The sequence below is a fragment of the Cyrtonyx montezumae genome, unplaced genomic scaffold (genome assembly GCF_038088225.1).
Source record: "Cyrtonyx montezumae isolate F1298 unplaced genomic scaffold, pur_monq_1.0 scaffold_10, whole genome shotgun sequence".
Taxonomy (NCBI): domain Eukaryota; kingdom Metazoa; phylum Chordata; class Aves; order Galliformes; family Odontophoridae; genus Cyrtonyx; species Cyrtonyx montezumae.
Genome location: NW_027071826.1, coordinates 19761712 through 19789590, shown reverse-complemented (window position 1 = coordinate 19789590; position 27879 = coordinate 19761712). Strand labels below are relative to the sequence as shown.

General features: G+C 43.6%; 1 protein-coding gene across 2 annotated transcripts in view; it reads left to right on the top strand.

Annotated features, from left to right (window-relative positions):
• The window catches only part of ADCK1 (aarF domain containing kinase 1), a 73616-nt gene that overhangs the window by 23254 nt on the left and 22483 nt on the right, over positions 1 to 27879 (top strand). Inside the window, exons 4-6 of one of the 2 annotated variants that reach the window (XM_065752179.1) lie at positions 4785 to 4988; positions 23305 to 23463; positions 27122 to 27280. In XM_065752179.1, the coding sequence (XP_065608251.1) occupies positions 4785 to 4988; positions 23305 to 23463; positions 27122 to 27280 (522 nt within the window). The remainder of the gene's footprint in view (positions 1 to 4784; positions 4989 to 23304; positions 23464 to 27121; positions 27281 to 27879) is intronic. The other variant, XM_065752190.1, reaches the window with a different exon arrangement.

Here is a 27879-nt window from a genome sequence, read left to right as displayed (position 1 = left end):
TTGCAGGTGCTAATGTAGACAGGGCTTCTGCAGTATTGCCTTGTCTAAAACTCTTCAGAGCAGATTTGAATGGAGCTATGGTGAAAACACCACTACATGTTGCACCCTTGTCCTAGACAGTCTCCCATTGTTACTGTCTGCAGTGCTGAGCTTGTTTTGTGAAGAGGGAATTCTGAGCAGGGACTGGGGTAACTGAGCAAATGATGTAAAAGAATGCTCTTACATCTTGTCCAGTAATTTCTTGTTTTTCCTTTTACTTTCAGTGGGGGGATTTATTGAAGGGTACTAGAAAGCTCTGATGAATATTTTCCCTTCCTCTTGTATTGACTATTGCGTTAATGTGCTCAGAGTGTTTTAGGGGACTGGTGAAGAATTATTTCTTTTTCTCCTTTCCAAATTCTTGTTGGCTTTTTTCGTCCATCTCTCAGTTACCAAGATCATTTTTAGTACTTCTTGTAATAATTGTCTCAGCTAATATAGTTCATACAGAATAAAAGCTAACAGGATTATAATTTCCCAGATTATTCTGGACTTTTCTTAAAAACAGAGGAACATTTGTTCCCCTTTGGTTCTCTGGAAGCTAACAGTTTTAATGCACAATCCTCTTTTCATTATCATTGTTAACATTTCAGCTACCTTTTGAAATGATGTGTAATTTTTATCTGATGGATGTGCTCAGCTTTTTAAAAATACTGACATGGAGAATGTGTCCCCACTGTTAGCAATGATGGTCAGACTTCTCAGCATCTGGCAGTGGCAAGAGAAGGCATCTCCATCCTCCTCCCTTTCTCAGGTTGGGAATAGGTGGGATTGTAGAATGGCTTAGATTGGAAGGGACCTCAGATTAAGTTCCAACCTCCTTCCGTGGGCAGACCTGCCCCCCATGAGACTAGGCTGCCCAAGCCCCCATCCAACCTGGCCTTGAAGTGAATGTGAATGAGCAGCAAACAATGTGGAAGGGCTCCTGCTCACTTGTACAGGTGTGCTGCCCTGTGTGGGGGTGAGAGAAAGGAGCAGCTGTTCTAGACCCATCTTCTTGTCAAAATCCAGCCTGATGGCCTTTAAGCAATCTGTGTTTGCAGTGTTCCTGGAGGCTGCCCTTATCACCAGGAATTTCTGGTGACTTGTTTGTTGTGTCTTTGACTAATTGCGTTTCATATTTTCTCTCTGCATCCCTAATTCTTATTTCACATTTTGCCAGCTATGAGTATGCCCCTCAGGGTTGGAATAACTTTTCTAAAGGATTTTTCGTATGAAGACTGCTTCCACAACTTAACTTACTATCCCAAGTGGCCTTTCTGAGCCCGTTCGTTGCCAGATCTGTCACCAGATAAGGTACTGAAGTTGGCACCAGGATATCTCAGCTTTAGTGTTTATTATCTTCTAAATTAGTTCCTTCGTTTGAAGGCCAGATCAATGTCTGTTCATCTCTGGCTGTTGCTTTGAGGGGCAACTCTTTGCCAGGGTCTCTGTGAGCAAAGACTCCTTCAAAAGCATCAAAATGACTTGAGAAGCCAAATCTGCTTGAACATCAAGGGTAAATTAACAGATGTCCATGTGCACACCTGCTTTCAGAGTATATGCTTCAACCCAAAGATGTCTCCACTCCACATCTGAGAATTTCTGCTTTCATTATGGCCCACATGGAAACATTTTAGTAATTAATGTTAATCCCAGCCTAGTCAGGATTTAGGCAAGCCATGTAGGTCTGATAGCCATGCTGTTGGCTAATGGAGAATTTATCCTACTGAAATTTGGAGAGAGTGTGGAGAGAGAAGGAGATAACCATGTGGGTTGGGGAAAGAGCCATCTGCACACTCAGACAGCATTTGTGATCTGAAGTACTTCCTGAGGGAGGCTTACTCTTGGTAATCCTCTATTTGTGAAATGCTTCCTTTCTTTGAAGCATGCTCCTAGGCATGATGCATACAAGCAGGTCAATGTCTAACTAGCTGTTGTTCCTAGCTCTTTCCCTGATAAGAAGAATTTTCAAGGTAAAAGTAACAAAGTGTAATATCACGTGAGATTGCTCAGAGAAAGCTCTGAGCCATTCTGGGGGATTTCTATTCACTGTGCAGTTTCTTTGAGATAGGGTGGAAACATTGGTCAGTAGAGGTAGGCACAGTAGGACTATGGACCTCTTAACTTTGCCTGTGAGTAGAAGGTATCAAAGAAACAAACACTACATCTGGACTGTGACCTGGCTTGTGGGGATCAAGACAGTTAGTTGTGTTAGGAACATTTTTCTGTTGAAGATTCTGTCCTGTTTGATAAGAAAAGAGACGCTGGAAGAGAGATTCGCAGTCCTGCTTTATTCTCACCTTTGCCTTTAAAGCAGACTGTAGTTTTGTTAAGTTCAAGGCTACAGGTAGGTTTTCTTCTTTCAAAACATGTTGTCCAGTCAGCTGTCTGTAACGGGTAGGAGCTGGTGTCCCCCAGGAAAGTGTCAGCCAGGTCAGTCATAAATGTGCTGTGGGGAATGCTGGGTGTGGGATTTTTGATCCGTTTAGCTCTTCTGTCAGAGTGTTGTTGTCTCTGTTGTTGAGGATTGCGGCGATCACAAGGCAAACTAGGTTTTCTGTGGAGGTGGATAAGTTTGGGAGGACTGAAATTTCCTCTCATGTCTACAGTGACAGCCGTGAAGATAAACCTTGCATCCAAGTGTATCTGCATCAGTTGTATATGAGTTGAGTTTTCCATCCTCCTGGCTGTCTTTGGTCGTTCACCCACCCAGCCATTTCCCTCAGTGATTCTTGCAGGGTGGCTAAGTGCATTGGGGCCAGTGCCTCTGGTCCCAGCTGACCACCCCAGGTTTATGCCCAGCTCTGTTTTACAGCCCTGGTATCACTGGTGCTCTGCCCTGAGCCATACAACAACTCAGAGCATTATATGGGCTCCTGCTGCATCTTGTGGGGGTACACAGTCCATGTGCTGGCCCTTGCTTGATACTGGAGATTTCTGTGTGTGTCTGCAAGGAGACAGGCCCGGTGCTGTGTCCTGCTTGTGCCTTGGGCTGCAGCTGGCCCAGCACCTGCAGGGAGCAAGCCCCACTCAGCCATCAGCAGGGGTTCCTCTGCTGCTGGAGGAGAGTGCAGGGTCAGTTAGTTACTGGAGCTGCACTAAGGCTGCTTCCTTGTAATGGGCTGAGTTCTCTGTGCTGTGATAAAATACCCAGCTGTTCTGGCTCCCTCCTTCCCACTGCTTTCCTTTTTCATTCCATTACTCCCTTTGTGTTCTTCTTTGCTTTCTTGTCCTTTTCACAGCTTCTTTTCCCTTTTGGCCTGTTCCCCCCTCTACACGTTAAAGGGGAGAGCAGAAAACAGCCAAGGTTGAGCCCTTCTTGTTACAGCGGGAGCTTTCAAGCAGGTGTGTAAGATGTAGCACAGGAATATGGGAAGCTTCAAGACTGCTTGTGGAGGTTATTTTCTACCTACACATCTGTGAGAGCTTTTGAGCAGGCAGTATGCTGAGATAAGCATGCTCCTTGTGCAGTTACGCTTGCCTGTGCGTGGCCACCTAGGAAAGTGTGCGTGCATGTGTGCATCAAGCTGTCAGATCTCACAAGCAGAGTGTGAGACTCTCACATTAGGCTTTCTTCTCACACTCCCTCAGGCCTGTGTTTCATGCACTTGCAGCTCAGCACACAGCTTGTCCCCTGACACGTTCCCAGAAGCAAGACATTCACTCTGCACTGTGCTGTGGCATAGCACTGCTTTGCATGGAGATAAAGGTGGCCACTAAATGGAATTTGTGGGTGTGGATGTGCCTGTGGTGGTGTTTCTGCATATTTGTGATGGTATTCATCTCTGCCATATGCTTTAAGGCTTTTGGTGGAGTCTGTCACCTCAGTATCTTGGTGTCTCCTGGACAGATGAGGTCTGCAGATGCAGGATTTGACCTTCAGTAACTTAAAACATGGAAGCTGTAGGAACTGGGAGCCTCCATTTGAGTAGATGCTGAGCCTAGCTGGAAGATGGGTGCACAGTTGTTTTTTGTCATTGTTTTGCTTAGATTTTATTAATGTATCAGGGTAAGCTTATCTGAAGTTTATGAAAGAATATTGAGTGTAGCTCTGTCCTTAGCAGGAGGCTTTCCTACTGACAGTAATAAAAGCAAAATAATTTATTGTCAGTAAAAGACATGGTGGCTGGCTGGTTCTTGAGAGGCAGAATGAACCTCAGGAGCTGGAATCCAGACTGAGCAAGCAGTAGGTGATTGTTTTTGTCATTCACATGCTTTTTGGCCAGTGTAAGCAAGCCTGTTAAGTCTCCTAAATCCTAGTTTACAAAACTACTGTCATTTTGTTGGCAAGTAAGACTATGTGGAATGGTATCCATGGTTTTCTTCTCACTTGAGCTCATTGCTTTATCAAAGAGGGTACGGTATTGTTTGTGGTCCTGGTATTTGCCTTTTGACAAGAGTTCCCTGTGCATCTTGGTGGTAGATAATAATGATGAACCAGTGCTGCTTATGGGTAGACATCATGTTCTGTGCAAGGATGTAGCCCTGGGCAGAGCCAAAAGATAATTTGCTGTCCTTGATCATGGTGCCTCTGCAAATACATATGGAAGCCCCTTATTCTGTGGAGCATCTTGTCCTGGTCTGCTTCAGCCCCACTAAATCAAGATGGAGTCCTATAATAAGTAACTTAAACAGATGAAGGCCAAAATCAAGAAAGGAAATTCATGGAGTGTTTCAGAAGTGTATAAACAGAAGGTGCACATGTGGTTCTATGCATGTAATAGGCAGCAAAAAGGCTTGGCTGATGTTCTGTCTCTCTGCAGGTGCACCTTCGCTCTGCTGAGCGCCTCCGGGAGCTGTGCTGTGCCAACCGAGGCACTTTCATCAAGGTGGGCCAGCACCTGGGAGCACTCGACTACCTGCTGCCAGAGGAGTACACCCGCACGCTCAAGGTGCTGCACAGCCAGGCCCCGCAGAGCACCAGGCAAGAGGTCGAGCAAGTCATCCGTGAAGATCTGGGCAAAGAGGTAGGGGCTGCTCAGGACAAAGATGCATTAGCAGGGTCTTGTGAGGAAAGACTATTTTACTCTGGCTGCAATAGACCAATTCCAGCTGGCACTGACAGCCCTTTACATTCTTGAGCCCCTAATTAACCTTCAAAGAAAATAATAGCATAAATCACTTTTGGTGCTTGCAGTCATGTAGCACAGTATCCAAGGAATTTGTCACCATTAACCCCCAACAGGCCACAGCACTGGGATCAGAGGTGGGTGTCTGTGTTCATCAGATATAAGGAGAGTAACAGTGGTATTTAGAGAAAGCATTCTGTTGCTTTGTGTCTTGCCCTGTATGAGAAGGTCCCTTTACAACTCCTAGGCTGAGGAGAGGCATTTCAAGTAGCACAGCTGATGTAGAAGGAAGGGAGAGGGGAGGAAACTGCAAATGCAGTAGTAGAAAAATGGAAGTGTTGAGGGAGAGACAGGCTGCTGAAGAATGGAAGCAGTGTGAACATGCAGAGCTGCTGATAGAAAGAGCTTTGTGTGTCTCCTTGGGGGTGTTCCAGGCAGTCTGTCTGCATGGTGGGTAGAGGGTGTGAATGAAATATTTGAACCTACCTAGTGAATATATTGTGGGTGGGTTTGGGTGTGGTGGGTATAGTTCAGAATGACAGTTTGTATCTCTCTGCTGTTTAATGTCAGTTAATGTCAGCCCCTGTCCTGTTTTCTCATTGCCTTCCTGCAAGCTAGGCGGTCCTCTCTCAACACTGTGTCCTTACAGCATGGCCAGTAACCAGTTACGTTTCATAGTTCAGTGGGTAGGTGGAGCAGACAGGTTGTCTGCTCCTTCCATGGAGCATCAGAGCTTTGGGGCTCCATCCAGCAATCTTGCTTCTGCAGGAGATGTGCAAAGCTACCTTGAGTTTAACCACTACCAAATGACCAGAACAGTTACCTCTGGCTCCCTGTGTGATGTCCCTCAGAAGCAGTGCCATGTACTAAAAAAGAATGGGGCCCATCTCTTCTCAAATACATATTCGTCTGCCACAGATGCACCCTGGTTTCTTTCAGCGTTTTGGGAACTAAACAAGCCCTCCATGGCTCACTGGTTCCCAGCAAGACACTTTGAATCCAGTCTCCACAGCAGATTTTCCTCTTAGCGTTCATAGCACCCACATGGGCAGTGCTGGGCAATATTTAATTTTAAAGAGGCAGAGAGAGGGAAAAAGATAGAAATGGGAAGAGAAAGACGAACTGCTATTGAGAGAAAACAATGATTGAAAAAAGAGAACTGGAATATATGAAAATAAAATAACTGGTGAAACTGGGTGGTATTAAAATCACGGGTAAATATTCCACGCCTGTTAGTTACCTACAGGGTAGGAAATTAAGGATTTTTTTTTAATGGTTTAGGAAACTTAATGCAACAAAGTTGTCTTTGCTCAAGCGGAGAGGATTTAATAAGGCTACTTCCAGAATAAATTTAATTTCAGTCTGACTACATCCCCAGTATGTTTTAAATACAATGTGCTTAGCTGAAATATAGATGGCAGAAGGGCAAGGTGGAGTGTCAGAGCAGTATTGGATACAAAGGGTATTACTAAGGTCTTCCCCCATGGGCCCAATATCACACCTGGGAACTTGCAGGTGAATTCAGAAAGAGAAACTGAGGGTGAGGGAATCTTTCCAGGGCGTCTAGACTTAATCCTGCTGCTCTCAAATTCAGTGGTAAAGCTTCCAGCTCCCCCTAACAGACACAAGAGCAAGCTCCTCTGATAAATCTCAAGCGTACAAAAGAAATAATTGCATACAGCTTGGATCAGTGCAGAAGAAATGGTGGAAATAGCAACTAGAAATAAAGATACACCCAGGGAGGAATGTGACAAGCTGACAAATTAGGCAGGAGCTTGCAAAAGGGCATGAAAATAAATTAAAAAAAACCACTAATATCACGTGTAGAAGCATTGTATCTTCAAACCATTAGAAACAGCCTGTTTTTTGATGTGACCTACTCCTGAGAATCTTACCAGAGACTTGAATGATTGAAAAAGCAGGTTGATTTATGGGAAAAGAGGTCTAAATGGAGAGCATGCTGGTGGGACTGATTTTTGAGCAAAGGCAGAAGGCTCATGAGGTGGGTTTGCAGCCGTTGACATGGCTGTGTTGTCACCATGCAGTCTTGCAGAGTGCTTTGCTGACAGCTGAGCTCCCACTCTGTACTATCAGCATGGCTGGAGACTGAGCTGGAACATGTCTTTTGGGGAGATAGTGGAGGCACCACAAGTTGGACTTGCTCTGGATAAATTCCAGATGAGTTTGGAAAAACTGTGAAAATGGTTGATAAGACATGAATGGAAGAGTCTCTCCTACCTTTGCTTTTATCTCCCCTGCTACCTGAAAGTAAAAAGATATCAGCTGTGGAAAGTGAATGAGAAAGCTGTGGGGCAGAGAATGTAATGCTGTCATTTTCTCAATGTGTCATTAGTAGCAGGACTACTAATGACACAGAAAGCTGGTGCTCAGTGCCCAGACTGTGTTCTGGCATGCAGTGTAAGGGTCTGGCCTCACCTAGCTGTGGGAATGAAGATCTCTTCTTCTGCCTCTCCTCTTGACTTATCCTTGTGACTCCGGCACCTCACAAGCAGCTACTGAAGCTGTTGCAGAGCTGAGTGAAAATTTCTGTAACTGGAGAGAACTTGCCAGGGATTGAGTTTGTTGTTTCTCACTGCTCAAAGCTGGGAGAAAGGGCTGGAGCAAGCCCAGAGGTTGAGACTTCTCTCTTTAAAGCCAAATAATGAGCTTGAATAGATGGAAAGCCAGAAATTTAGAAGGATGGCAACCCAGCCCTAAGTTCATAAGTTCATAAGGTTGGAAAGGACCTATAAGATCATCTAGTCCAACCATCCTCCTATCACTATCTCTACCCAACTACTAAATTAAGTCCTTTAGCACCTCATCTAAACGCTTCTTGAACAGCGCTAGGGATGGTGCCTCAACCACCTCCCTAGGCAGGCCATTCCAGTGCCTGACCACTCTTTCAGAAAAGAAAGAGCCCTGCTTTGTGGGAGCACAGGTAATGAGAAATAGTTTCTAATTGCATGATTAACTTTTTCCTCCAAGGAGACCATCCTTTTCACCTTCAGTTAATTAATTGTGGCTTTTATACCAGTTTGAGGACTATTTTGCCATTTGCAAGAAGCTGCCTGGAACCGTACATTCATGGAGCATGCTGCTTGAGCAGGGCATGATATGCCAGTGGTTTTACTGTGATTGGTAAACAAAGCACGTGAGGCAGAGGAACCTCCTGTGTACTGTGGTTTCTGAGTCAGGATGTATTTTTACAGACAGAGGTGTCTTTGGGACCCAGCCTTCAGTCAAAGGGCTTTGCTCTTTGGATTCCTGCCCTTGTATTGGCACGGACCTAGTGCTGTGCAATAAGAAACAGATGTTCCTTGTCTGAGAAGCTCTTGTCCCTGCGCAAAACAGTTTCTAAGAGTGAGGCTATCCTTTGTCCCTCTACTTTAAATTGCTCACAGAGTTCCCTAAACATTTTCTCTGTTGAATGCGTGAGCCTTATTCATCCACTGTTGAAATATATGCATATACACCTGGGGAGCAAGGTCACCGCAGTGATGCGCAGCAATGCCACATGGCCATGCGAGCCTACCAGGGAAAGGAGCTGGTATGCAGCAAGGTACTAATGCAAGGCTTTTGCCATGACAACCTTAATCACTACAAGAAACTTCTTGTGCTGCTCAGCTGCTGCAGTCTGAGAAAGGACAGCAGGAATAGGGAGGTCTCCTCTTTTATTTCCATAGGCTCTCTTGGTATAGCATGGCAGCCTTTGGTGTGCTAGCACCAAGCAATGGCAGGGAGCACAGTCTGATTCCTTTATTTTGGGAATCATTTTATCTGCTCTTTAAGTGCTGCAAGACATTCGTTTAGTTCTGATTTGCAGAACCATTGAAGCAGTGCTCAGTGCTTGCAAAGACTTCAGTATGCTGTTGGGACGTGCTGCATACACTGCATGTCCTACAGCATCTGAGTTATTCCCAGGGAAATGTGAATCACTTTCTTCAGCTGGCTCCCTATGTTGTCCTGCAGAAGATTCACTTACCCTACTGAATGGCAAGGTCTTCAGGTCTTGATGCTGCAGATCCTGATATGGACCTGATATGGCCTCCTCTCAGGCTGGCAGTGTTAAATCAGACTGGGATGCCAGGAGAGGTGCCTGCTTACCCCAGGTTTGCACAGAGTGGTAGAGCGCTCTTTCTGAATGCTCTGCTGTGTGGCTCAGTGTGCTGTCACTCTTGATGCTCTGGTAAACACATTGTGTATGCAATGGCAAAACCTCTGAGTCCAAGTCTCCTGCTGCTTGTGATCCTGATTCTGACCTTAAGCACAGCATTCAAGTAATGCTGTGCCGTGTGTGCTCTTTGAAGGTAGCCCCTCATATACGTCACTACCAGACATGGGGAAGGTAGAATTAGGTCAGCAAGAGCCTCTTCTGCCTGCCGTGGGTTTTGTGTCCAGCTCAGGAAATCTCCTGTTCCTCTGTGACATTGCCAGCGATTTCTTACCCCCTGGACTGGAGGCTGTGATGGCAATGACTGCAGGCTGCTGTGGTAAGCACAGGGCTGGCTTTGGGATGGGAGGATCTGGCACTTCTCCCACCCCTCCCCTAGTCAATCTGAGTAGGCCCATCCGGGCTTCCAAGCAGCTGTCAGTAAAAAACACAATTGTATTAAAATTATAATGAGGAATAAAAAATCTTCACTTTTTTTCAATAACTTGGGTTATAAAAAAGAGATTTTTATCAATTATGAAAAGGGTCTTGGCCATAAAAAAGGTAATTTAAAGAGTTTGTACATGGGTGGTGAATAACGTTAATGTCACCCAGAACAAATGGGCTTGCATTACTCAACTGGAAGGCAGGAACAGCCACTGTGTGGGCCCATCTCTGCCTTTCTGTGAGTATGAGCTTCTCAATGCTGGTGGAGCTCAGTACAGCTGCCCCTGCACTGGGACAGCGCAGGTGTCAGCTGCCCAAAACCAGGGCCCTAGTGCTAAATGCAGGTGCAGGAAACTTTGGGTCAGGCCATCTTCCTTGCTCTGTCACTCGTGTTCCTGCATGCTCTGTTTTCAGGCTCTGGAGTTATTGATCCTCAGTGCCATACCAGTGACAAGCTGGTGTCCTTATTCCCAGGGAGCTCTGGGACAGGGTGTTCCCTCCTCCCTGGATGAGGAGGCTTTTTTGCTTTTCCCAGATGCTCTAAGCCCCTTTGCCTATGAAAAGGAAGGTTTTGGTAGATAGGTGAGGGTAATCTTCTTTGGCTTCCTTTAAGTTAATGATTTACAATACAAGAAGTTGGACATGGATTTTCTGAGGGATTTTTGTTTTATAAATCTTTTGCAAGAAACTGAAATATTTGAGATCAGAAAATGCAATGAAGAATGACATGGTAAGGAATAATTCTGGTTTGCATGCTTGGTGACCTTTATTTCTTTAATTTACAGATTAGTTAGGTACATAGGGGTTAATATATAGCTTACCTGCATGGAATTTATTGCCTCACTGTGTCTGGTGTGCAGATGGTGGGCTCTCTTCAGTATAGTTTGAGAGATTCTGTGACACCTGAAGTGTCGCGCTGGTGCAGGTTTCTGCTGGCAAAGCACAGAACATCTGTGCCAGGTTGTGCTCCATGCTCTGATTCTGTGGAGGTGGTGGATGTGTGCTCAGCAGTGCTCCATCTATAGACAGAAACCACATCTCAGCACATGGGTTGTCATTCCAGTTCCAGGCTTCTGGATCTGCTGATACACTCAGAAATACTCCTACCTGATGCTCTGATACAGGCACAGGCTGGGTATAGCAAGCTTGATTTTTCTCTTAGGGAGCATGAGGTAAAATAGGGAGTTATGGGGCCTCAGCTTGGTGTACTGCATATATTTTTTTTAACATACAGATTAGACAAAGCATTTTTAAGAATTTTTGAGGTGTACAGGCAATCTAATAAGCTCATCAGTCTGAATGTTTCTGGTTCTATGAAGGTATGCTGAGCTGTAGAAGGGACTTCAATCTTGCCTGCAGGTTTTCTTTCTTGTGAAGGAGTTGCTGTGGATGAGAACATGCAAAATCCTTCACATAGGAAGCCATAAACACAACAGTGTTTTGAAAGTTGAATCAAGAATTAGCATCTCAGGGGTTTCGAAGATCTTTCCACCATTAGTGAGCCAAGTGTTTAAATCCATACGAAGCAGGCCAGCCTGAAAAGAGAAAGTTTTCTAACATTCTCTGTGGAAATCAAGTTACATTTGTGAGCATTATGCACATTTTGCACTTATTTTTTGTAAGATTTGCGGTTCTTTGGTTTTACAAGATGCGTGGTTCAGGGCCAGACATATGAAGCTGTCTGTGGCAACTGAAGCAATAAAATCACATGACCTACAGCTTGTGCCAGGAGAGCTCAGCTGAAGCAAACCAATGCTTTTTTATCCTTACAAAACTCACATAATCGATCTATCTCAAATTGGCAAATTCTTGGAAGAGGCTGATCAGCACCAGCCCTGCCAAATTCCAAAAGGTTCGTAGAAAATATACATTAGTTGGCTCATTTCAGATAATGGATGAAACCATAGTGGTATCAGTTGTGAGTGGAGAACAAAGCTAATTTTTGCCAAACGCTTTGTTGGATGTAATGGATTGGTTCAGGTCTGTTAACTGTTATTTCCATTTATCAAGAAAGGGCGGAAAGAGGCTAGAGCAATTAAAATTACCAGGGCTTGTTAAAAGGCATTATACTAAAGAAGTCTTTCCATGTAACTTTTGCTGCCCAGTCTTTTGTGGCTTGTGGGTGTCTGAGCCCCTGAGGGGATCCTGAGTGCCACACCACCCTTAGCAGACTAAGTTTTGTCCTTTGAACCTTAACCTAACATCTTCCTCTCTTCCTCTTCTTCTTTTTCTTCTTTTTTTTTTTTTTGAAAAAGCTATGAGAGTGGTTCTTAAGACAGTATCCTGTTAAAGATGCTTAGAATCGTCAGGACCAGCTCAGAAATTTCAGGTTAGCTTTTTTGAGCTAACCTTTTGAGACATGGGGTGGTTCTCAGTGTGGGAGTGGAGTGGAAGGGAGTGATACTGACTGTAGGCTTTGTGGGTCTCATTTCTCCATTGGCTACACAACCACAATGTGTTGATGGCAGTGTGCTGGACTGAACAGCTCCAGTGACTTTGTGTTCATTACCTGGTGAAGAAAGAGGTGCAGCCTGGTCAGTGACCGACTCGTCTGCTTTCCTGGCATTGCTGACAACAGGGCACATCTGGAGTGAATCTCAGTCCTTGGCCCCTCTTTGGTGAGGTGACTTCCTTGGTTAATGTTGAGGTTTTTTTTTTTAATAGGTGTCCCTGCTTACATTACATAAAATGCTTTTGCTTCAGCCTCAAGGGCCCAATGATTTTGAGCTACAGAAAACAGAGCTAGATACCAGTTGGTCTTTAGAGGCTCCCCTCTTTTGTTCCTCTTTGAGGAGTTGACTCTGTTGCTCCATCTGTTTTTGCACTGCATCAACCCCAGGGAGGGATGTAGAGCAATTGGATTTTGGCCCTAGAGTCATGGGTTGCTGGATTGCTCAGAAATACATGTGAATTAATCAAAATTAACCCCCCTGCCTTTGTTTCCCTAGCCAGCTTTTCTCCTTGTAACAACCTCTGGCAGTGCACCCTTAGGGTGCCAGATGAAAACTTATAAAGGTGGAAGACAGATGAGCTGTTCTCCACTGCACCCCAGACTGGCAGCCTTTCCCTTTGCAACGCCTGTCACCTTGCAGTGGCAGCAGCAATGCTAGGTTTGTAAGTGCAGTTGATTTATGTTAACTGTTGAAACGATAATGTTTAATCTGTAAAGTGCTAATCTATTTTTTATGTTGATTATGAATAGGCCAGCTGTGCCTACTTTCCTATTCATAGAGTTTAGTGAACAAGCCCATTTCACAGACGAGTTTTGGAGGGTGATTTACATGAGAGAAGACACTGCTTTAAGGAGGGTAAATCAGCTGAGTTTTGTCACTGAACTGGAGACCTGGCAGCCCAACAAAATCTGATGGCAAGGGAAGAAGCATGGAAGGAAGAGGTAGGCAGGGACGGAGAAACAAACTGTAAAAAGAGCGGATGGATCAGAGTAGAGCCATGAAAAGTAGTGGAAATATGGGCAGGAGCGGAAAGGAGAGGCTGGTGTTCAGGGGGAAGTTTGACAAGAAAGAAGCAGGAAATGCTGTGGCTGGCTTAGCACAGGACTTTCTTCCTTGGATCAGGGAAGATCTTCCCTGGGCTTGTAGGTTCATGCACCTAATCATTAGGGGAAGCATTGCTGCCCTTCCCCAGCAGTGATGCTCGTGGCAGAGTTGGTTGTGGATTTAATTCACTTTTCTGTTAGTTCCCTTGAACAGCTTTTCTGGATCTCCACAAATTCTTTCTGAGAGTATGCTGCAAAGGGCATGAACCTCAAGGTCCCATACAGTTATCCTACCTCTGCTTCTCTTCAGTCACTGCACCCTTTTCTATGTGGAACGAACTAATGGAGCTGTGCCTCTTTCCAGGTGTACAGATGATTATGCCTTGCTGAGATACTGAAACATTATCAGTAACTGACTCACTAAAAGAGATTAGATTTAGATTAGATGTTGGGAAGAAATTCCCATTCCTCACTACTATGAGGGTAGTAACACACTGGAACAGATTGTCCAGAGAAATTGCGAATGCCCCCATGCATGGAAGTATTCAAGGCCAGACTGGATGGGGCTTTTGAACAACACTGTCTAGAGGCAAGTGTCCCTGTCTGTGGAAGGGGCATTGGAGCTAGGTGATTGTTGTGATCCCTTCCAAACCATTCTGTGATGAATTTAACATCTCCAGCAGGGCTTTACTACCTTTTTAGCATCTTTAATCTAATGTAGTGACCTCGTTGTATCCAGTTCTTGAAGTGCATTCTGTTCAGGCTGATATCCATGTCTACTAGGCTACATCTACTTCCATGTCTACTTCAAACCTGCTCTCCTAAAACCCTTTCCTATTATTCTGGGTAACGTGGTACATTGCATCAATGCAAGTGTAGTACAGTTTTATTAATTATAGTGAAAGCCTGAGAAAGGAATGTAGCTGGGCAGAATCTGGCTAAAACTGGAGCCTTGTCCTCTGCCTGTTTTCATTGTGTCATGCCTCTGTCCACCCTGGTGACAGGCTGCTGTGCAGTGCAATGAAGCTTCTGCCATTCCTGCCCTTTGTCTCAGGCCTAGAAGCATTTTTACGTCATTCCTCTCTGAAGAAATACATGGAAGTGATCCTTGTATTGCTCACAGGAGCTCCGTTCTCTCCTCTCTCCACCCCCCTCTCCTGTCAGTTATAGGAGGTGGAGTAGATGGGTCTGTTGTTGTGACACACACTCATGTGAAAGCAGTGCTGTCCTCCCAGATACATACCCTGGAGCATAGCACTCTGCTTCTCATGTCTACCCTACCTCTTCAGAGGCACTCTAACACCTGTCCTGTCCCTCATCTTTACTTGACTTTCTGTGGATTTTGCCTATCATTCCCCACACAAACTGTGTGCATAAATGCACTGCCTCATGCCATCTTATTTTTTGTGCGTGCAGATTTGCATGTTGGTAAGATGCTTGTAACTCATCTCTCCCAACTGTAAATTCCCAGCTATCTCCTCACCTCTCTACACAGTCACATAAACCTGCCCATAAACTTATTTTCTCCCAGCCACTTCTCTCTTATGCTTCTCAAAGCCCTAAGGCTTTAAAAACCGAATCAGAGGCATTTAAGATGAGGCACAGGTGATGTCTGCTCCCGAAGGTCCCTATATATCCTCAGGTTCTGGCAGCTGGTTATTTCTCATAGGACTGCTGCTGTTGTTCAGGCTTACTGCTGACAGGGCCCTTGGGGCGTCTTTGCAGTCAGCAGAGCTTTCCCTCTGCCTGACCGTGACTAAGCTGAGCCTGTTGTGGGTCCATTGACCCTTTCCTACTCTGCTTTCAGCCAGTTTGTGGCAGGAATGTATTTATTCCAGGGTCAGAATGGTCTTGGAAATTCATTTGCTCCTGTGTGCTTTCTTAAATCTCACTGTCTTGCTTAACATGCCGAATAGCCCCACCTCTGTGGCATTTCCTTCCAAATGTGCAGCAGGCCACTGATCTCTGTAGGAGAGATGTGTCTATGAGAATTCCATCAAGGGATTATGAGAGTATTGGAGACCTGTATGCATCCTGCTGAGTGTGTGGTTTAGGAAGAATGGGAACTTTGAGTTGAAGGGGAGAGAATAGATGGATTGTTGTCACCTGTCACCTATGAACACTAGTACTTGGTGCTCTTGTCATTGTAAGGAGTTCACTATGCCAGGTGCTATGCAGGTGTGAGTAGAAATCAGCTTCTGTCCTAGAAAGCTTGTAGAATTGATATAAGATAGGATGCAGCAAATCAATACAGGCAGAGTGTCAAAGGCAGGAACCATTTCAGCTACCAGGTTGAGATTAAGTCATAAGGACTTGAAGGCGAAGGAAAACAGACAAGTTTGGTCAGCAGATAGAAGGGGTTATTGGAAGACTATAAACAGACCTTGATGAGGCTAAGGGGGTAAGATAGAAAAAACAACTTCCTCAGCTTACTCTGTCCTGGAAAAGGTGTGATCCTTGGAATAGGTATTACTCCAGAGCAGTGTGTGTGTGTGTCAAACTCCGCAGAAAGTGGTTTTTCACTATCAAAATGTGACAAGATGGGAACTGGGCTAATAGACACAAGTCTTCTCATTTTCATATGGAGCTTCTTGTGTACTAGTTTATGTTTATTGCCCCTTGTTCTGTTTCTGGGCACCACTGAAAAGATCCTGACCCCATCCACTTGATGTGTGGCCTTTAGATATGTGGAAGCATTTGTGTTGAAAAGACCACTGGGGGTGGGGGGTTGTTGTTCTGAAGAGACGTGCAAGATTTAGACCTAACCTGGAAATGAGATCTAAGGGAGGTCAAAGTTGAAGAAAAGGTCAAGATTGCAGGCATGCTTGACAGGTTGGCAATGCTGCCTGTTGCAATGAGAAAGGAAACACGAGGGGTGGTGTGAGTGAGAGGATTGGGAAACATGCTCTATCTGCATTGAGTGTGAACAAAGGGATGAATATCTGAGATGTCTGAGAGACAGGCTGAAATGGTAGTTTGGCTAGAAGCAGGCTGATGTAGGCTGCAGAGATAGAACTACAAGTCATCAGAAAGGAGATCAAAATTTTGTATGAGCTATTATCTGGAAATGTTGGTGGGGGTAGTGACTGTGGGCAGAGCTTGGTGGAATGTTTCCAGAAAGCCAAGAAAGAGATAAGGATGTTGCTCAGACATGCTAACAGATCTGTTAGAAAAGCAGAAGGCTATTGTTGTCTTCCTTAGGAGCTAGAGGAGTGTTTCTGCTGTTAGCACTTCCAGCTCTATTGCTTGGGAGAAGAAGAGGAACTTGCAGGGAGTGCAGTAAGCCTCAAAGCCTAGGATCCAAGTTGAATGGGGTCCCTGCTCCCTCTCCTGAATCATGGAATAAGTGAATCTCTTTCAGCGGACATGATGCAAAAGGATGTTTATTAGCAGCAGAAAGTTGTCTTCTGTCCTGTTCTTACTGCTCACCTAGTGTAACAAGGATGGGGAGCCTCATTTATTAGCAGGGAGAAAAAAGAGAGAGAATTTTTTTCAATTAAAACACAAAAAATGGCAAGGAGTGGACAAGTTGAGTGCTTTTGAAGAACTGTGCTTCCAATCTGTCTCAAAGATTGACAGGTGTGGCTCCATCCTCACTGACAGAAAGGATGCAAGAGAAAAAATATTTTTCCAAAAAGACAGTGATAAAAGAGTGGATTTAATGAATATTGTTCCGTTCAAGTTGAAAACAGCTCAAGATGAAAGAGCAAATTAAGAGAAAGAGGTATTGTTTATACGCGCAAAGAACATGGGGCAAATAGCATCTTTCTCCCCAGTGGCTTGCACCATTTGAGAGAGTAAGAGGGTCACAAGTTAATTTTTTTCACAGTGTGATGAAATAGAAGGATGTGAAGAGGAATGTATAAGTATATATGCCTCATCTTTACTCTGCTTTGTTCTGTGCAATTTGTGTAGGCTAAGGTGATTATATCATGCAAAATACTGTGCAGCAACACTACTCAGTGTGCATGTCTTCCACCTTCTGTTCCTCAAAAGTACAGTTGCTGGTGGACTTGGCTTGGCTCTGGATTGGAAAATGTTGGCTGCTGTTGAAGGCAAGTTACAGACAGTGGGTTGTGGAAGTTAAGGTAGCAGACGGGACTAGCTGCACCAGATATGTATTCTGAGGGGGAAGAAAGTGGGATGCTGAAGAAGCCAAGTTGCTGTGCTGATTAACTGCATCTGGAAAGAGGAAGTGGGCATTGGCCCCTTGAACACATTTTGGTATTAGAGTGGACAGGAATTTGTTACTGTATCGAGAGATCCTGAGGAAATTGTTCATATCGGTGATATAAAGTTCTTCTGGCTTCCAGGGAAGGGAAATGAATGAGCTTGATATTGATATTGTGATGCAGCTTCTGACAGGTTTAGGCATGGGTTTCCAACCTTTTGGCTTCCTTGGGCCATACTGAATGAAGAGGAATTGTCCAGCTGTTAGAAGTGTTTTCTTCTGGGAGGCTGAGCTGTGTTAATCTTGTCATTCTGTGTCTCAGGAAGGTAAGAGGACACTTGATAGCTTCATTGATAAAGAAAAAAAACCATCTCCTTGTGACAGTCAGGAAAATGTTCCTGAGACAGCTGGATTCCAGTTGGGCCATGGCAGTCCTTGCCTTTGCTGGACTGAATACTGCAATTCCCTTTATGAAGAACAAAAGACAGTATTCACCATCTTACATTCCCAGGGACATAGGTCTGTGGAACCAGATGAATTGGTTTGTCATGATCTGTCCTCACTTCATTGAATGAGGTTGTTTGAGACTCTGCAACATGGTGTAGTTCAGCATTCCATAGGGGGATATCAGGGAGGACCAATGTTAGAGCTCAGCTCTGCTGAATTCTAGGCAGGCATCACAGTACATATAGTATCTCCTGTTGAAAGGGTCCACACTGCTTTCCTTCCTGTACACTAAAAGACATAGGAATTTAGTGTAATAAGCTTTATGTTATTGTTTCAGTGCACCAGAATACACATGTTCCTTCTACCTGGATTCATTTGGATGCAGTAAATACCTCTATATACATGGACATTTATGTATATAATATGAACACGATGGAGTCTGTTCAGGAGAAAAGTGCTATCCTGCGTATATCTGCAATATTATTAAAAATATTGAGTTAATAAATACATATTCTTGACAGATGCATTTAGGAACCATCAATTAAGCTTGACATTCATTAGGTGGGGAGAAGCCCAATCAGATTTCACTGACTCAACAAAGCCTCCTATAAATTGTAGGCTGTTTGTTCTGACGTTTGATAAATTATTCTTCATAATCCACTGTCTGCTGCGATAAATCTAATCTTTCAGTTTTTGCTGTCTTAATAATTCTTGGAGCAATGCTGTCACATTTTGTTTTCATAGAGGGGATAGAGAGGCTGGGGCAATAGGAAGAAAAAACAACAACAACAAAAAAAAACAACCCTTATTTGCTGTCTGGGAAGTAGCTTATTCTACCCCAGTGTAACATTTTCTTGTGCCTAGAACTGTGGTTTTGCAGTCTTGCAGAGATTGGTGTTTTTTTGGTGCCACGAACAGTTATGTCTGTTTTCTTGAATAGGTGACCAGTCTGCAGTGAGGTTCACATTCCTTGGACTTATTTCAGGAGAGGCATCCAGACTTTTGAAAGCAATAGGCTCCCATTGTCAGTAGAGAGAATTCTAGAAGTTCTAGAAGCCATAGTTCTTAGAAATGCTGCATCAGGCCTAGAGCTGAATAACTGCAGCTACTCTGCCATGAGAAATCAGGGGGACCCTGTACTAAGGTGTGTGAAAATGGCAGGTGCAGGCCCCAGAGCTTCCCTGGGAAACCTGTGGTTCTGTCTTCCAGCAAGCCCACAAGTCTTGTTACCACTGTGCTTCACACTGTCCCATCTGGGAGGCTGTGGGAAGCATGATCCTTGTGTAAATCTCAGAAGGTTCCTGCAGACTGATTCACTTACCTTAGCAAATTGCTATCCATGGAGCTGTGATTTAGAAGGGAGTGTTCAGTGTTCAGTGCCATCAAAAGGCTATAAAAGCATGGCTGGCATACAATTAAGCTTTACCTGATATGATCTTCCACCTTTGTAATCTGATGGTTAGCAATTTCTTGGGCCAGAGGTTGTATCTTAGTGTTTAGCAGCCTTGTGCTGGATTTTCTACGCTGACTTACGTACTTACCAGGAATTCTGGAATTTGTAACCCCCTGTGGCAATGAGTTCCATGGCTTAATTCAGCAGTATGGGGAAAAGTACTTTTTTCTTTTTTTGCCTACTTTAATGGTGCTGTCAGCTAATCTTGTGTGTTAATGTGCTGCTCCTGAGTTTTTCTGCAGAATGAATGAACAGTGCCAATCCTGTTCTCCATGACTGAAGTGCTCTGTGACATTCCTTACCCACTGTCTCTTTCCACCCTGAATGGTCTTTTGAGAGAAAAAAAGGAAATAAAAATCGAAGGCAGTCTTGAAATACTTTAAGGACTCCCATTCCCAGGGAAATGCTGAGCATTTGGAAGCCTCCTGAGTCACCCATCTGTACCATACCAGTTTGGCTCTGGCAGTGCTGGGGAAAGTTTCCCTGTAAATGGTGGTGGAAAACCTGAATTTGCTGTGCTGGATCAGGAAGGGGCTCCGTCTCTTAGCTCTTGCTCCAGGATAGCTTGTTGGCAGCCCTTCTGGAGGGCAAAGGATGTACCTCATTGTTGGGTGGGCAGGTTGGAACCAGGCAGCAATATTTGATCATTTGCTGCAGCACATGGTTATAAAAAGGTTGGGATTAAAAAGCAATGTATTTCAAAAGAAATTAGCTAGCAAGATGTGCACATTTAACGTTTATGGTTTGAAGATTAAGATGCTGGGCTGTAACTCAGGATATCTGTGTTAAATCCCAGCTCTGCCAAAGACTTCTCAGAACATGCTGGGCAGGTCATGTAAGGCAACGCTTTCAAAAAAGACTTAGGATTTAGGAGCTTAAATCCAATTGACTTCCAGTAACTTCCTAAGTGTTTAAGGACAGGATTCACAAAAAACACTGAGGCATTGTAGTGCTCAACATTGCAGTATCAGCTGACACGTGCCCTGGAACTCAGGCAGAGCAGTGTGTGCTTTGGGAAGATACTTCAGTGCATGGGAAGGATCGTGGATAATAACCTGGGACACCTGGAATGTGCAAGCTTGTGTGGGGCCTGCATGGCTCTGCACCTCATACCATGACACTCTGGGCTTAATGACAGTGTCTAGGTGCAACCTCAGCACAAATGCACACTTAGAAGTGTCTGAGTAGATGGTTCCTACAAGAGCTTTTATTTCAGCTCCCTATCAACAATCATGAAAAGATTTTGCATCTTTTAAACAAGCTTCATTCTTTAGAATTAAGCAGTCAGGGCTGTGTTTCCAACCAGTGTAGTACAATGATATTCATTTGCTGGTTGAGCACGTGCCCAAGTGTGGATGTACAGAAAGCTAATGAGAGAAACCACTCTGTGCAGGGATGCTGTTCACCTCTGCAGCTGAAAACCTGCACCTGACTGTCATGCTTGTTTGGAAGAGCAATGCTAAAGTTTCTTTTTTTTTTTTCCTCTTTTTAAACCCTTATTAAACCTGTCTGGAAATTGTGTTTGTTTAATCTCCTGCTAGGATTACAGATGGCAACAACCAGTTTGATAAAGCCCTTTGAGACAAGCTGTGGCCTTGAAGATTCTTTAAGTACCACATCAGGAGGGCTGCAAAACTGCCCCATACCTTTGTTTGCTAATTATCCACTATAGAAATTGTGGGTAGAGTTTTTGTAAACGGTCACTTGGGCACTTGTGAGTGCTAGGAGTGTTAAAAGCCTGCTCCAGGAACTGTGTGCACCCCTTCCTTGGGAAGGACCACTGTGACTGGCAGTGTGGGAGCCTGGCTCACCCCTTCTCCGCTTCCATGGCATGCAGCCTCATACTCACTTTTGCCTCTCTGGGACACGCAGCCTGCTTCAGAGGTACTAGTTGCCTCCAGCACACTGCGAAAGGACAATTTTGTAATGAATGAGGGCAATTTGCTAAGGGGGGTCCTGTAGCCAGCTATAATTGTGCTGCTGCTTTATCTCAGCCTCACACCTGCTCCTTGTAGCGGCCTGGCTGTGATCTGCTCCCTCCCTCACGTGCATGCGTTTCCCCTTCTGCTCCTGTAGGAGCCATCAATTCTCTGACCCTGTTGCAGTCCCTCCCCTCAGCGCCTTGGCATGGAGCCTGCGGGTGTGCAGATTTCTCCTTGAACTATAGCAGGGCTAGCTGTCTGTAGTGGCCAGGAATGCTAACCTGGCTTTCCTGTCCTTAATAACAAGGCTTTAGAGGAAATCCTTCTGCCCAAAAGAATTTCTTGAGATGGCTTTTTTCAAATGATATTTCCTCTGAAAGCTTGGTCACACAAGAATGTTGTATATATTTTTCCTGACAGAAGGAATATGTGGTTTGTTGTTATTTTTTTCCCTGCATGCATTCAGTAGTGGTAAAAATGATTGGATTGATAGTGTAGGCAATTAAAAACTTTTAAGATCCAGAGCAGCTGGATTTTTATGCAGTTTATATGCAGTTTTTCTATAAATGTACCTTACAATGGATTCAGGCCAATGAACTCCCAATTCTGTGCTTTAACCTCTGCAGGATGTTAGCATCCTTGCGACTGGTAATCTTGGCTGGGATACTGTGAAGGGTATTTCCCTTTAACGTGAGGATGTGGAGTAGTGGAAGAGGTAAAAGAAAACCCCAGCTTGACCTCAGGTAGCAAATTCTCTGTTGGTGTTTTTTCTTTCCTTAAGAATATCGTAGTCCAGCGTGTTCCTTCTGGCACCTTAGGTCTCTTTTCCTTAACAGGCTCTTTCTTCATCTGATAGACAAACTTCACACAGAGGTAGAAATCTCTGTGTCTCAACACATCCCTTGAGCCATCTGTCATCCTGTAGGTGTTTTTCTTTATACTAATCTGAAACGAGAATCTCAAAATCCAGTGAAGTGAGAGAGAGAAAAAGGGAGGAGGAAGAGAGAACGTTTTCTCTCACTAGGCAGGAATGTCAATGGGTTTGAATTATGGACCTGTGGTAATTAAAAAACACATAACTAGTTGTTTTTAAATGCAGTTGTTTTGCTTAATTGATTTTGCCACCAGGACCAAAGAGAATTAAATAAATAAAGGACACCTTCCTCATGAATTGCTGGAGGCAGCTGAGCCTCTGTTGGAATCTAATTGCTGCAAACACTCTGGTTTGTTGCAACCAATAGATTTCTGTGGAAGGGGCTGGGAGGGAAGGGGTAGGGTGGTGTGGGAGGGGGCTCGTTCCCTGGCAGCTGCAGAAGGGAACAAGCTGCTCCCTGTATAGTATTTTTTTTTCTCCTTGTCAGCAAAAAGAATATTCATTTAACACTTTGCATGAAGACTTTGCTTAGAAGATCTTTATTCATACTTAATTACTAGCTCACTGCAGCTCCCATCTTTAATTACCTTTTAAAAAGCAGGTTATAAAAATGCACTGATGTTCTTTCTTTTTTTTTCCTGCATAAATTACAGGCCTTTCAACTGCTCCCCTGAAATAAGTCCATCCCAGGGAAAGGTTGGGAAGAATCCTTTATGGATATGTTAGAACTTGTGTGCACCTTGCTTTGCAGAGCAGGACAAAACCCCCTGATCAGCACTACACAAGTAAACTTGTGTCCTGAGTTAAGCAACATAACCATGCTGGTACCCATTCTTAGCCGAACTGTTCAGAGGAGCCTGACTAGTCTGCCAGGATGATATCACACTACTGTGCTAACAGTGGCCACTGCACCCCTCAATAGCTGAGGATGCTGACCATAATTGCTTCAAATTGTTTTCAAGACAGCCTGGAGTGATCCCTCATATGTTTCCTGGCCACTCCGTGTCCTAGAAATGTGCTGCTGGCACTCTGACACAGGTTTCTGTTAAGAAACCATCTCTGACACACTTTCTTTCTTGGTAGACTTCATTGGGAGATGAAGCAATGAAATGAATAGGCAGGGGACATAGGAAGGATAACAGAACAGCCTGCATGGATTTTGTGCATACTGTCTCTCACCAGTGGTCAAGGCTTTCCTTACAGGTAGTTTCTGACACCTCAAGCTTATGTCTCTTTACCTTTTCCCGACAGATAAAAGAGCTCTTTGTGAACTTTGAGGACACGCCTTTGGGAGCAGCTTCGCTAGCCCAGGTCCACAAGGCAGTGCTGCAGGATGGGAGAACAGTGGCGGTGAAAATCCAGCACCCAAAGGTCCAAGCTCAGAGCTCCAAGGATATTTTCCTCATGGAGGTAAAGCTGCCTGGTGACTCTGACTTACTGAGCAGTTGTTATACAAATGTGAGGAATACAAATTCAACCAAGGTGTGAGCAGGTATAATAACAATCAGTTTTATAGCATGCAAACTTCCACAGATGTAAATGCTATCATATAGGGATAATACAGAAAGTTGTTTGAAGACTTCTGTGAGGATGATTGTCTGAATAGAAAGACTGAACAAGAGAGTCAGAGTGAAGGAGGAGAGAAGAATGGACAGGTAAAACATGAATTACAACTGAGCAAGTCCATATGAGAGTTGAAAATTAGAGTAAAGCTGCAAGTTTCTTTAATGTCTGTGTGCCTATTAGCTGGTAGATTATACCGGTCTCAATTCCCCTTGCAATCTGGTCTGTATAACCAAAGAGTAATCATTTGCTAAGATCAGCATGTTTTTTTGGTTCAGACTGCTGTGATTCAGTTTTCTTGATCAGCTCCTTAATGCTGACCTGATTTATGCTGGAAATGAAAACGTTGAAGTATGGAGAGTGTCCTGTAACAGGAGCAGACACAAAAGAGGTGTTCAGCTAGGAAAAAGTTCCTCTCCCGAATGGTAGGCTCCACTCATGCTTCCTGTGAAGCACTCTAGCTTCTCTCCATCTCCTAAAGTCTAGTCCATTGAAGAGAGAAACTGGAGAAAAGCTGTGGCACTGTGCTTGTGTTGTAATGGTTGAAGGTTTTGAAGATACCAGTGGTGTGGTACAGAAATGGAAATGGAGCTTAGATGGAGAGGTGAAGGATTAGATCTGTAAGTGGTAATATTAATGCTTTTAACTCTCCAATAAGCATGTGCCTGTATGTATAGCAGAAAAACACAGTAATACATCTTTTGGTAGACATCGTATCCTTGGGACTGAAGAGGGGAAATTGATGCTCAGGAAGTCTGATAAAAGTTTTGAGGATACTGCTGATGCAATGACATGCAGTTCTCCATCACAACAGATCAGGAATCAAAGATCCAGTGCGCTCTCAGAGGAGTGTGTAACTAAAACTTTTTAGACAAATAAAACACTGTGCTCTGAGCAGTCTTGGTCAGTCTGCAAAGCAATACAGCTAGTTCCAGATAGAGCACGTTAAATTGTAGCTGATCATTTATTTTGAATTAGTGGTAGCATACATTTTGGAGTTCGATAAATATGTTCTATTAAAATGGATAACGTTTGATTCAGTACTTGTTTGAGAACAGAGAACAGTTTGAGCTGGCTTCAGTGCCTGTTGTAGTTTTGGTTTTGACTCAGATTTGCTGCAGGACTGACTGCAGTGGTCTCTTCCCTTTTGTGAGTTGTAATATGTGCACAGCATTTCTCAGCAGGTGTGTGGAATCCCCCATTCTTGCTCAGGACAGGAGACCACTAACTGAGCAGTCAAGAATAACAAGATAAAGAAAGACTGTGAGATCAGTGCAATAAGAGGATTGTTTATGGATGAGCCAAGACCCAAATTAACATTGAGGCATTTTTACTGTTAACAGAAGATGCCAAAAAAAAAAAAAAATCCCCCTCACCTTATAAGAGACATTCAAACAAATAATTTAATGATTTGTCTTTTCTCTTTTTAGACTAATTCTCCTTGGAAATGTACAACTAAATCAGTGTACATCCTTTTGTCAGTTTGGTGTTGTCTGCTCTAGTTTGTCATACTGGAGGTTTGTTATGTACACATGTTTTTGGGGAAAAAAAAACTTGCAACATGATGCATTCAGTCTTTATTTAAAGGTCCTCCAGTGGAGTGTTGGTTTACATGCATCGTGTCCTTGTGTGAAACTGTGTTTGACAAGGCTGTGCTTAAAGCTAGATTATGTTCACGTAGGTTCTGGTCCTTGAGGAATCAGCCAGCCACTGCAGTTAGATAGGAGGTTAATTTAATCATTGTTGGAGATGGTCTTCTTTAGAAACTGATGGGAAGGAATCTGAATATAGATGGAAAATTCCTGAATTCGCTTGTGGTTTCATAACATCATTTCTGACTCTTTGAAAATCAGGACACCATCTGATAAATCCAGAGAGAGATCCCTCTGCTCTTATATCAATACTTATTTCAGGACAATATATTAGACAGATGACAGAAAAGTGACAAGCCAAATATTTTTAAAGTATGTTGCTGCTGATGGTCAACTTGGCAAATTGATTCTAAAGAGCATTCAAAGAAAGCAAAAACAATGTCTGAATTTTCTCATATCAAATGCCAATAGCTCTGATAAAGTTTATATACATGTTCGTGAAGATCATTGGTTACATTTCATTTGGATGACATAAATTTGAAAGAATTTATGCATTTAGATATAACAGTAGAAAAATCATTCAGTAGCGTCTGGAACCTGGTGATTGCATTTTAAAAGAACATTGAGTTTGGAACTGACATTTAGAGATAAGAGAAGTAGAGACAGAGGTAGAGAATAAATGTTTTCACACAGCTGAACAGTGGCAGTGATGGCTCACAAATTTATTTTTTGCCATACATTCCAATGATAACAGCTTTCTGTGCATGTTTTAATGTTCCTCCTGCAGTACAGGAATCCCCACCTCATTGCTGGAGATCTAGGAAAGGAAAACTGTCCAGGAACAGCATGTTTGTTTGGTTTTTTTTTTCAGATGGGCATACAGAACAAGTAAGATAAAGTTAGTAAAGGAGATTGTGCTTGAAGTTTTTTTTCTTGTTTTATGACTCAGTAGTTAAAAAAACATAGTTGGTTTTTTTTTCCCTTAATGTGTGGTCCTAATCGTCAGCTTTTGTTAATTTGTGTCACTGTCTGAAAAACTGGCCCTTCATCTGTATAGAAAGCACTCTTGGCTGCTGTGCAGCTTGGATTGTGCCATCCAGTCACATAATCTTGGTTTACTTCAGGAAGGACTGCCTTTCACTGGCTCTTTTAGTAAATGTTGCTCTAAACAAATGTTTTCAGAATCATTTCAACTGGTCTTTTCAAAGCCATGTGCAGCAGCCTAATTCCCTTAAGAAGAAGAGGATGCTAGGTGGTGGATATACGATGTTCAGAAAGTGCTACCTCAGTGTCACTGTCAGTGTCACTGAGAAGTAACTCACTCCCCACTGAAAGTGTTGTTCAAGGACATATTGCCTACTCCCTGTATCTGAATTTCACTGTCTTCTCTGAATCGCCTGATGGATTTTCTGTTTGAGCAAAATTTTTGCTTAGTAGTGGAAGAAGTAACGTAGAGGTGAGAAATCTTAATTTTAAATCTTCCTCTTCTGCATTATCTGAGAGCTATTCCAATGTAGCCAATGACTTGTAGAATTAAGAGTTAGAGACTCAACAGAATGCGATTGCTGGGCTATTCTCTTGGAAAGATCTGGTCTTGTCCTGTCTTCTCTCGGGCTTTACTCACTCAGTTCTAGACAGCTGGCACATGGACTCTGGCTGCTACTCTTTTGTGTCAGTTCTATTATTTCACTCCTGGATGTGCCTGTGTGGAAGGGCAAGCCAAAATTTGTGTTGCAGAATCAAGGCATGAAGCCATGGGTGGATTTTTTTTTTTTTAATGTTTGTATCTGTAAGTTATATGAAATAATCCTGTCAAAACAGCATCTGCTTTGTGTAGCTGCCAGTGCAGCACTGTGGTAGCTGTGTGGCTTTGGAGCTGGAGTGTGGCTGACTGTCTGTTTCACTGTTCTCAGGTTCTCCTCTTGGTTGTGAAGCAGATCTTTCCAGATTTTGAGTTCATGTGGCTAGTGGAAGAAGCAAAAAAGAATCTGCCTTTGGAGTTGGATTTCCTCAATGAGGGCAGAAATGCTGAAAAGGTTGCCCAGATGCTCAAGAACTTTGACTTCCTGAAGGTAAGGGAATACATATTACCATGTATGTATGTGCATTAATAGTCTCACTTCATACCTCTCATGCAAATCATTCATCATCTGGAAGAATTGAATGTAGGGATAGTGGTGTTCAGTCCTTTTGTGCTCTTCCTCTATTGCTCTACTCATACGGACAACAAAACTAGGATGAGGCTGGCTATGTCAAGGAGGCTTGGGTGTACTATGTGTATAGTTCAGGACAAAACATGTTTGTATGTATCTTTCCTCCTTCAAATAGTATATTCTTTCTCTGGAAGTAGGCATGCATTGTGCATACACATCTGTGGCTAATGCATTTGTGTTACCTTCATACGTGAACATAGCTGCACCCATACTGTATTTCTCCTCGTTGATGCACATACGCCACTTCTCCTGTCACACGCTGACAGAGGTCACTGATTTCAAGTGAATGAGGCATGCTCTCTTCCCCTTCTCTGCAGACATATGTTCATATCGTCATAATCACACGTGAGCATCTTTTGCTGATGTATATGAGGCACAGGCTTCCACTGTGTACATTCTGGAAATACACAGGTTAAGCATATGTAGTCCTGTGGCCACAGTCACTGACATAACTGCAT